The following is an 11,736-nucleotide window of genomic DNA, read 5'->3' as shown; positions in this document are numbered from 1 at the left end:
GAGTTTATTGATTCTTCATTTTGGGAGCTTGCTGAAGCCATCATGGATTGCCGCTTTATGTGATTTGATATTGACTGTTGTCTCCGAGCCATCAATAAGTATTATAATTTTAATTTGTATTTGTTTAGTGAATCCTAGCTTCTTGTTTTGTTTTGTTTTGCTATGCCCCAATAGGCTGCTCGTGTGTGCTATTTTGATTATTGGCACTTTTGAAGTTCTAACGTCCTGTCACCAGGTAGTTAGTTCTGTAACTAAGTATGTACACACAGGAGTCTGTTAACTTTTCCTATATGGGTTCAGCTCAGGTGTTCAGGCAGTCGGTCAGCAAGTGTGTGGTACAGGCTCTCACCTACAGTCTTAGAGAGGCATGGGTGATTGGTGTAGGCACTGGTATCTGGCTGCAGTAGGGGTTCATGTACTGAGACAGGCAGGGGGCTGATGGCTGCCCCTGAGAGTCTGAAAGGAAAGCGTGTCCCTATTCCCTAGGGTAAGTAGGTAGGTGAGTTTTGCAGCCAGACTACGAGCACCGCACTCTGTTGGCTATAAAGACTCAAGAGCACCACTTTTTCTTGGACTCCTGCAGCAGATGACTGTGTGGCATAAGTGACACCACCAGTCCTCAAGCCCCTGGTGCAGATCGGTAAAGGTGCCTGCTTATGGGGCAGGGTTGTGTCAAGGGTCTCAAATCTGCCACTTCACAGCAGAAACAGTTAAAGTTAGACTTCAGATATTTACCCTGTTATACTGTGGTATTGAGGGCTAACACTGTTGAGATCAGTCCCCACAAGTCTATACAGGGGTGTAAGGCACTCAAGGTCTGTGGACCCCTTATGCCTGTGTCTAGCAAAGGAGCTGTGCCAACCCTGAGTTCCTGGCTTAAGGGAGCCAGGAGCTTATTTGTTCCCTCTCCAAGACCAGGAGAATGGGTCAGGGCGCGTTTTGGGATCTACTTCCGGCCCAGTGGACTCAGACTTTGGACATCTGGACCGTGCAGAGTGGGGAGGGAGGAGGTAAAAGGGAGAGAGTTTTTTCCCAAATGGGTTTTTTTTTCCCCAGTCCCCATGAAAGGCCACACGCATGTACTTGTCTTTAGCCACTTGGGAGCTGCTTTTCACTGGTTCGGAGTGTCCAAGCAGAATCTCTGCTGCTGGATCTCTCTTAGTGTGGAAGCTGTGTCCTGAGTGCATGTGTGCAGCTCTTTGCCTGCTTCAGTGTGGATCTGGAGCTGCTGAAGTGCTGCAGTCCCACCACCACTGCTCTGGTGCTCCTTGCTTCTTCCGAACCTTCTCCCTCTCACCCCCCGACTCAGTCCAATTCCTCAACTTTGCCTTGTTCTGGGCTCCTAGATATTCATATACAATCAAATCACTTGCTTTTCCAGGTCTTTGTTGTAAGAGGGATGTAGGAAGCCATCTGACTGCTCCACTGTCTTGTCCCTGCCTCTCAGTTAGGTTTCTATAAGTTAGCAATCAGCAATCAGAAAAGGATATTAAGGAAACATTACCTTTTACTATAACATCTAAAAGAAAAAAGTACCTAGGAAGGAATAAATTTAATCCAACAGGTGAAAGACTTGTACACAGAAATGTATAAAATATTACTGAAAAAAATAAAAGAAGACATAAATAAATGGAATGCCATTCCACATTCATAGATTGAAAGGCTTAATGTAATTAAGATGTCAATACTACCCAAAACAATCTAGTAGTGCAACCCCCATCAAAATTCCAACAGCCTTCTTTGCAGAAATGGCAAAGCCAATCACCAAGTTTACATGGAACCTCAAGGGAACTCAAATATGTAAAGCAATCTTGAAGAAGAAGAATAAAGTAGGAAGACTCATGTGTACTGATTTGAAAGCCTACTACAAAGCTGTAGTAATTTAAACAGCCTGGTACTGGTGTAATAATAGACATACAGACCAATGGAATAGAATTGAAAGTCCAGAAATAAATCCATACGTCTATAGTCACCGATATTTGATAAGGGTGCTAAATTCATTCAATGGGGAAGGAAGAGTCTCTTCAGTAAATGATACAGAAAACTGAATTTCCACTTGCAGAAGAAGGAATCAGGATTCATGCCTCACACCATACACACACACACGCACACACACAAACACACACAGTACAAAATGGATCAGGGACCTAAATGTCAAAACTAAAACCATAAGTTTCTTAGAAGGAAGTGTAGGGACGAGGCTGTGGGACCTAGTTTTAATGACAGATTATCAGGTAGGCTAACAAAAGCCTGAATAGCAAAAAATAAAATAGATGGGTCCGCATAAAAATTAAATACTTTTGTGCATCAAAAGACTTTATGAACAAAGTGAAGAGAATCTACAATTTGGGAGAAAATTTTCAGGAACTATATATCAGATCCAAAACCAAAAACCAAACCCATTGCCGCTGAGTCGATTCCAACTCATAGCGATCATACAGAACAGAGCAGAACTGCCCCATAGGGTTTCCAAGGAGCTGCTGGTAGATTTGAACTGCTGACCTTTTGGTTAGCAGCTGTAGCTTGCTGTAGCTCTTAACCACTGTGCCGCCAGAGCTCCGTATATCAGATAAGGGCCTAATACTCAAAATATATGTAAAACTTCTTCAACTTAACAACAGAAGGACAAACCAAACAAAAAATGGGTAATGGATGTGAGCAGATAATTCACCAAAGAGGATATTAAAATGTCCAACAAGGACATGAAAAAATGCTCAACTTCATTAGTCATTGTTGTTAGGTGCCGTGGAGTCAGTTCCGACTCATAGCCACCCTATGTTCAACAGAACGAAACACACTGTCCAGTCCTGCGCCATCCTCACAGTCGTTATGCTTGACCCCATTGTTGCATCCAGTGTGTCAATCCATCTCATCAAGGATCTTCCGTTTTTTGCTGACCCTCTAGTTTAGGGAAATGCAAATAAAAACTACCATGAGATACCACTTTACCCCAACTAGGATGGCTAAGATTTAAAAAAATGGGAAAAAACAAATGTTGGTGAGAATGTGGAAAAATTGGAACCCTCATGCATTCCTGGTAGGAATGTAAAATGGTGAAGCCACAGTGGAGAACAGTTCAGTGGTGCCTCAAAAAGTTGAACACGGAATTACCATATGACTCGGGAACCCCAGTCCTAGGTATATACCCAGAAGAAGTGAAGGCAGGAGTGCAAACAAACCTGTACACCAGTGTTCATTGCAGCACTTTCCACAATAGCCAAAAGGTGGAAACAACCTAAATGTCCATCAACAGATGAATGGATAAACAAAATGTGGTACATGCATACAATGGAATATTATGCATCCATAAAGAGAAATGAAGTTCTGATGCATGCCACATCATGGATGAACCTTGAAAACATTATGTTGAGCAAATTCAGTCTGTTGCAAATGGACAAATACTGTATGATTTCACTTATATGAAATAAGCAAATATATAGAAACCAAAGATTATTGATGGTTACCGGGATGGGAGGGAGGGGAAAGGTGGAAGTTTTTGTTTGGGGGCGTGCATTAAGTTTTTGTTAATGATGGTGGAATATTTTGGATGAGGATAGTGATAATGGTGGTACAACATGAAAAATGTAATCAAAGTCATTAAGATGTAAATGTGGAAGTTGTGTTGGTGGATGTTCTGGTGTGTATGTTATCACCACAGTAAAAAGAAAGAGAGAGAGAAAAGAAAGAGACTTAAGGGTATGGCACCCTAAATGTCATTTCTCTAGATTCACAGAGCACTAATGTGCTTAACATTTTAGTAGGTCACCTTCACCTGATCCTATTGTTATCATTTTACTTAGAGGAGGATTATTTATTGAAGCTCCTCCTTTCAAAGGATAACTTTATTTGTGTTGTTAAATCTGTTTATGCTCACTAGAAGACCTGGCTAGAGAAACTGACTTAATTTAGTGATACTTTATTCATTTTTAAAAAGCTGAGCTGGAGATATCATCTCTATAGGAAAGGATATATGTTCCTACTGAAATGGTGGTGTATGTGTCCTTGGCTGAATTGGTTAATCCCAACTAGACTGTAAAGCCTTTGAGGGAGAGATTATGTCTTTCTGTTTATCTCTCTCTTTCTCTCTTTTTAACTTCTTTACTTCTTTAACTTTAACTTCTTTATATATATGTATATATAAAACTTTATTTTTTTGTTGTTGAGAATATACACATCAAAAACATACACCAGTTCAAGTTTCTACATATACATTTCAGTGATACATTGATTAGATTCTTTGAGTTGTGCAGCCATTCTCACCCTCCTTCCCTGAGTTGTTCTTCCACCATTGTAATAAACTCACTGCCCCCTAAGTTTCCTACCTAATATTTTGAGTTGATGTTGTCAGTTTGATCCTATATAGATAGATCTTAAAAGAGCATAATGCTCAAGGCAGACATTCTTTACTAGTTAAGCTAAACTATTGTTTGATTTTAAGAAAACTTCAGGGGATATTTTTGGTTTAAGGTTTAAAGATTATCTCAGGCAGTAGTTTCAGGAGTTCATCCAGCCTCAGTGGCTCCAGAAAGTTTAGATTCCATGAGAATTTAGAATTCTCTTCTGTATTTTCTCCCTTTTCATCAGGATTTTTCTACAGAATCTTTGATCAAAATGTTCAGTAATGGTATCCAGGCACTATCCAGTTCCTTTGGTCTCATGGCAGGGGAATCAGTTGTTCATGGAGGCAATTAGCCACACATTCCATTTCCTCCTATTCATGACTCTCCTTTTTCCTCTGTTGCTCCAGGTGAATAGACACCAACTGTTGTGCCTTGGATGGCTGCTTGCAAGCTTTTAAGACCCCAGGTGTTATACAGTGAAGTAGGAGGTAGAACAGAAACACTAAACATGTTATTAGGCCGATTGCTTGGGATGTTCTGTGAAACCATGACCCTGTACCTTCAGACCAAGGAACCAAATCCCGCCAGGTGTTTGGTTGTACATAAGCAGCCTCAGCAGCTAATCTTTTTTTTGTCATTGCTGTAAATATACCTATCACACCACTTTTGTCAGTTCAACTTTTTATAGGTGTACAGTTTATTGACAACAATCACATTGATTAAGGGTAGTGTTGCAAGCTGATTAATGTATTTATCTCTTTTGGTGGAGGTCTAATACAATGCTACCTATGCAGTAGGTGGTAAACTGATTCAATATTATTTTACCTTAGTTTTCTAATTTCTAAAGTGGAAATGATAGAGTACTTTAATGCTAAAGCTATTAAGAAAATAATTATATAAAATCTAAATAAGCCAGGAATATAACCATTACTATAAAATTCTTAGATAATATTTGGTGTGGGTGGTATAATGATGGGACATATCCCAAGATTATATGTTTGCTAAAGGAAATGCTATTTCATAATGATGACCTATGTTTGAGAAGGTGCCTGCCAAAGTGTAACTGCTAGTTGCTGTTGTGTTGCAGTTTAACCCTTATCTATGTGATTTTTTTTTTTGTATTTTCAATTATAGGCTAAAGTTCTACAGTTACTAGCCACCGCTTATTTAGACTGGGATGACAGAGAATATTATGACAAGGCTGTCAATGCTATAAACCTGGCAAACAAGGTATAAGAGATTTTTTCTTTCAAATATTAGTTTAATGGATTTTTATAAAGCTTTGACTCATATTTTGAAATCCAGTTTCAACGTTTGTTTCATTATCCCCGTTTATAGCAAAAGATTATTCATTTTTTTCCTGCAGCACAGGAAGGAAAAATAAAATATGCCTTTGATCATCAAGTATTTTTAATAAAATTTTCTTTTGTATAAAACAAAAAGGCTTCTCTCTGATCTGAGCTTTTAGGATAGAAAAGCAAATGATGATAAAATAGGCAGAGAACAAGATTCAGTTAAAAAAAAACTTCAGTGGCTTGCTCTAGGTTAACTTCTAGCTCACCTTATTCATACATACATACACCTACAGTCCTAGACAAGGAATACTGGTAAATCGGATTGATGACCCTTTAAAAAGTGATTCAGTTGGGATCAGTGTGTTTTAATTAATAAGGAAATTAAATATGCTGATACATTTTAGAAAGAACTTTTTAAAGAAGATTGGAAATAGTTGTTCTACATGAATAATTTAATTAACTAGAATATTAAATTCTTCCCAAAGACCATTTACTTGAATTATTTTTTTCTGGAATTTATGTCATGTGGACTGGGTTATTTAATGCTGAAAAAAATTGTTTAACACTAAAATGTTTAAACATTTAAAAATATAAATAGACATTAACATTTTCAAAAGTTGCTTTCTTTTTCTTTTTTTTGTGTTTGCTAAGATGCAAGACACCTCAGGAAGTAGCATACTATTATATGGCTTCTTGACAGCATGTCTCTTTGTTCACTGGATACAGAAATTGTAATTTTTATAGCAATAATTTCTCACGGGCATTGTGCATGACATATCATAATTAGTAGCCTAATGAGTGATCCCGGACATAGCTGAAGTGGGTGCATTAGAATTTCAATGCAATATATATTTTAAAATGTTCTTGAAATAATTTCAAACATAAAGAAACATCTCAAGAATAAGAATAGTTTAAAGAACACCTACTTGTACACACTTTACCTAGATTCACCTACTGTTAAAATTTTGTGCATGCATGCTCTCTCTCTGTCTCACAGACACATTCTCCATATAACAATACATACCAAATAATTAACTTTAAAATATTTTTTCTCCCTGATATACGATTAGTCTAGGATCACATATTGCATTTAGTCATCATGTCTCTTTAGTCTCCTGTACTCTGGAGCATTTCCACAGCCTTCCTTGGCTGTTGTGTCATTGACATTTTGGAAGAATACATACTCTCCCTACCCCTGCCACCTTGTTTTAACAGAAATTTGTGGTGTATCTGATATTTCCTAATGATAAGATTCAGATTATGCATGCATTGCTGACTGGAATACTACACAATTGATTTTGTGTCCCTTCTAAGAGCATCATATTTAGAGGCACATGATGTTTATTTGCTCCTTGTCGGTGATATAATTGTTGATCATCTGGTAAGGATGTCTGACTTCTTCACTTTATATTTACTATTTTTTCCCTTGAAGCTAATAACCAATGGTGGGGAGATATTAAAATCATGCATATATTCTGCTTCTCATTAGAGTTAGCATTTAGAGTTAGCATTCAGTGGTGATTCTTGCCCGAACCAGTCTTTATTAGGATGATTGCTAAAGGATCATTTTCTACCTTCAGCACTCCTTCCACATTTACCAGTTGCAATTTAACATTCTACTATAAGCACAAGCCCTCCCTTCTCCCATTTATTATCTATTTATTATCAGTATGGACTTGTATATTCCTATTTTCTTGCTGATTTATAATTCATTGCTGTCCTTAATTATCTTTTAACAGCTTTACTAAGGTATGATTGACATAGAATAGACTGCAATTAAAAAATTTTTAAGGTATAAAATTCGATGAGTTTTGTTATGTGTATACACGAGTGCGAGGAGCCTTGGTGGTTGCACAGTGGTTAAGCGCTTGGGTGATAACCAAATGACGATTCGAACCCACAAGCCTCTCCACTAGAGAAAGAGGTGGCAGGCTGTAAAAATTTACAGCCTTGGAAACCCTATGGGGCAGTTCTACCCTGTCCTACAGTGTCACTTTGAGTCGGAATTGACTCAATGGCAACGGATTTGGTTTTGGTATACACTAGTACAACAGTCACCACAATTAAGATAGTGAATATGTACATCACTTCCAAAAGTTGCTTAGCGCTCTTCTGTCACTTCTCCCTCCCACCCTTTCCCCAAGTAACCATTGATCTGCTTTCTGTCACCATAGATTAGTTTGCATTTTCTATAGTTTGATACAAAATGGAATCATAAAGTGTGCTGTCCACTGCACTACGAAAGGACAATGTGGGCAAACCCCACCTTTGTCATTGTGTGGCAAGGATCAATATGAATCCAATTCCCACCTGTAAGGGGATCCAGGCTTCACCTCCTCACTGCTCCACGCCTTGTCACCAGCCACTTCTGTAGCACTTCTTCTCTTTGACCCGAATCACCGAGAGTAAGGTCAGATTTCATCCCTGGCCACCCTGAGCCTGGTCAAAACATCCCTGGCCACCTGGGGTCAGGTCATTGGGTATCAGCCATAGGCCCAGCAGTCCACACACCTCCCTGCACTTCAGCCAGCACTGCCCCCCGCCCACTAGCTAGACCCCTGGGGCTAAGACACAAGCTAGAAGGACTCTCTCCTTCTTCATCAACTGCCCATGCAGTCTTTCTTGGTTACTCACCCAGAGATGGGTCTGAATCTCATTACTCCTTGTGAGTTCTTTAATTCTCTAGAACGGCTAAGAAAATTCACAGAGACTATTACCTATATATACCATTTATTATTACCAGGCAAGTTCTGGGAGAGGTCTTGGCATGAGGCTTCCACTGTCCCCAGGGATGTGCCATCCAGAGGTATAACTAGGGTATAGCAGATATGGTAGGTATTGCAGTGGCCCTGGATTCATGGTGCCACTGGGCAGTTTCTATTAACCCAGTACAGCCAGTGGTGTATCTATGAAAAATGACATCTATGGCAAGCACTGAAATTATACCCCTGTTCAAATATCTGATATCCCTCTTTTAGATAACTTTACCATAATATCAGCTCAAAAATACAAGTCAAGCTCGTTAATCTTTTAATTAACACATTACTTTGCTTGAGGAAGGATGTTGGGCCTTAATGGGTTAATAGAAACTGCTCATTGGTGCCAAGTGCCCAGGGCTGGTGCAATACCCTAGATATGCCATTGGTGCCACCCTGTCCCATGCATGGCTTTTCTCACCAATTCTGGAATCCCCAAAAGAGGAAGGTCCAGGGCCGCTTATAAAAGTCACTGGGGCCTCATTACATATGCCTGAACCAGTAGATATGCATGATTGTATCATGCCCCCCACCCTTCCTGATGTTACTTGCTAGGTGATGAGTTGGGGGCTCCCAACTCATTTACACATGTTTAAATGTTGCCTGGCTGTTTTAGAAAAGAAAGACACGTTTGATTGCTTGAGAAATTCCAAAGACTATTTTCCAGAAAAAGGAGCCCTGGTGGTGCAACTGTTAAATGCTCGGCTACTAACTGAAAGTTTGGCGGTTTGAACTCACCCAGTGGCTCCACGGGAGAAAAGACTTTGCGACCTGCTCTCATAAAGATTACAGCCTAGAAAACCCTATGGGGTATATCTACTCTGTCACACTGGGTCTCTATGAGTCGAAAATTGACTCGATGACAACAACAACATTATTCAGAAACCAGAGACAAAGGCCAAACTGAGTTCTTTTGTCCCACACAGTTCATGTACTTTTAAAAACATATTTGACTTCCTCCCCTCAGCGTAATTATTTTGAGATTCATTCATTTTGTTATGTGTATGCACAGCTTAGTTTTTTATTGCTGAGCTGAGTAGTATCCCATTGTATAGATATACGACCAAAAAAAAAAACCCACTGCCATCGAGTCAATTCCGACTCATAGCAACCCTATAGGACAGAGTAGACCTGTCCCATAGGATTTCCAAGCCTATAAATCTTTATAGAAGCAGACTGCCACATTGTTCTCCCGTGGAGTGGCTGGTGGGTTCAAACTGCTGCCTTTTTGATTAGCAGCTGAGTGCTTTAACCACTGCACCACCAGGGCTCCTAGATACACCACATTTGCTCTTAAATCTACTCCAGCTTTCTTTTGACTAGTGTTAGCATGGTATAGCTTGTTCCATCCTTTTACCTATTCATGTTTTTATGTTTAAAGTGCATTTCTTGTAGGCTGCATATACTTGGGTCTTGATTTTTTTATCCAGTCTGAAAATCTGTGCCTTTTAATTGGAGTGTTTAGAATATTAATGTTTAATGTGATTATTAATAAACTTAGGCTTGAGTTTATTATCTTGCTATTTATATTAGATATGTCCCACTTATTCTTTATTCCTCCCTTTCTCTTTTTCTGCTTTCTTTTGGATTAAGTATTTTTTAAGATTCCACTTTATTTCATTTGTTGGCTTATTAGTTAAAACTGTTTGTTTTGTTATTTTAGTAGTTTCGTTAGGGTTTCTTTAATTTATCATAGTCTACCTTCAAGTGATGGTATACTACTTCATATTTATTATAATAACATTACAATCGTATACTTTCATTTCTCCCAGCCTGCTTTTTATGCTATTGTTGTCATAGATTTTACTTTTTTTAAATTTTTTCCCATACAAAAATTTATACATACATTCTTATGTGACCCTAATTGCTCTCCCCATACTGTGACAGCACAGTCTTCCTTTCCACCCCTGATTCCCCATGTCCATTCAACCAGCTCTAAACCCTCTCTGCCTTCCCATCTCACCTCCGGACAGAAGCTGCCCCTTTAGTCTCTTGTATCTACTTGAACTAAGAGGCACACTCCTCACGAGTATCACTTTATGTCCCACAGTCCAGTCCAACCCGTCTGAAGAGTTTGGCCTCAGAAATTGTTTTAGTTCTGGGCTAACAGAGAATCCAGGGGCCATGCTTTCTGGGGTTCCTCAAGTCTCAGTCAGACCATCTGGGACTCTCTGTTGTGTTCCCTGTCAGGGTGATCATTGGTGGTAGCTGGGCACCATCTAGTTCTTCTGGTCTCAGACTGATGAAGTCTCTGGTTTATGTGGCCTTTTCTGTCTCTTGGGCTAATATTTTCCTTGTGTCTTTGGTGTTCTTCATTCTCCTCTACTCCAGGTGGTTGGGACCAATTGATGCATGTTAGATGGCCATTTGCAGACCCCAGACGCCACTCACCAAAGTAGGATGCAGAACATTTTCTTAATAAGCTTTGTTAATGCCAGTTGACCTAGATGTCCCCTGAAAGCATGGTCCCCAGACTCCTACCCCTGCTACTCTGTCCCTCAAAGTGTTTGATTGTATTCATAAAACTTCTTAGCTTTGTTTTAGTTCAGTTGTGCTGACTTCCCCTGTAGTGTGTGCTGTCTTTCCCTTCACCTAAGATAATTCTTATCTACTATCTACTTAGTAAATAACCCTCACCCTCCCTCCCCACCCTCGTAACAGTCAAATAATGCTTTCTTCTGTGTTTAAACCTTTTCTTGAGTAATTATAATAGTGGTCTTAAACAATATTTGTCCTTCTTGACTGACTAAATTCACTCAGCTTAATGTCCTCCAGCTTCCTCCATGTTATGTTTCTCAGCTTCATGGTTGTTCTTTGTCGTAGCATAGTATTTCATTGTGTGGATATACCATAATTTGTTTATCCATTCGTCCAATGATGGGCATCTAGGTTGTTTCCATCTTTTTGCTGTTCTGAACAGTGCTGCAGTGAACATGGGTATGCATATGTCTATTCATGTGATAGCTCTTATTTCTCTCGGATATATTCCAAGTAGTGGGATAGCTGGATCGTATGGTACTTCTATTTCTAGCTTTTCAAGGAAGCACCAAATTGATTTCCAAAGTGATTGTCCCATTTTACATTCCCACCAACAGTGTATAAGTGTTCCAATCTCTCCACAACCTCTCCAGCATTTATTATTTTGGGTGTTTTTGGATTAATGCTAGCTTTGTTGGGGTAGGATGATATCTTGTTGTAGTTCTGATCTGCATTTCTCTAATGGCTAATGATCATGAGCATTTCTTCATGTGTCTGTTAGCCACCTGAATATCTTCTTTGGTGAAGTGCCTGTTCATATCCTTTGCCCATTTTTTAATTGGGTTGTCTTTTTGTTGTTGAGGTTTT

The 11,736-nt window shown here is 39.3% G+C and overlaps 1 protein-coding gene across 1 annotated transcript in view; it reads left to right on the top strand.

The window, feature by feature from the left end:
• TEX11 (testis expressed 11) overlaps positions 1 to 11,736 on the top strand; it is a 523,552-nt gene that overhangs the window by 216,891 nt on the left and 294,925 nt on the right. Inside the window, exon 10 of the mRNA XM_012556596.2 lies at positions 5,475 to 5,570. Within this exon, the coding sequence (XP_012412050.2) occupies positions 5,475 to 5,570 (96 nt within the window). The remainder of the gene's footprint in view (positions 1 to 5,474; positions 5,571 to 11,736) is intronic.

The sequence above is a fragment of the Trichechus manatus genome, unplaced genomic scaffold (genome assembly GCF_000243295.1).
Source record: "Trichechus manatus latirostris isolate Lorelei unplaced genomic scaffold, TriManLat1.0 scaffold00070, whole genome shotgun sequence".
Taxonomy (NCBI): Eukaryota; Metazoa; Chordata; class Mammalia; order Sirenia; family Trichechidae; genus Trichechus; species Trichechus manatus.
Note: the sequence above shows the minus strand (reverse complement) of the source record. Positions and strands in the feature narration are given on the sequence as shown.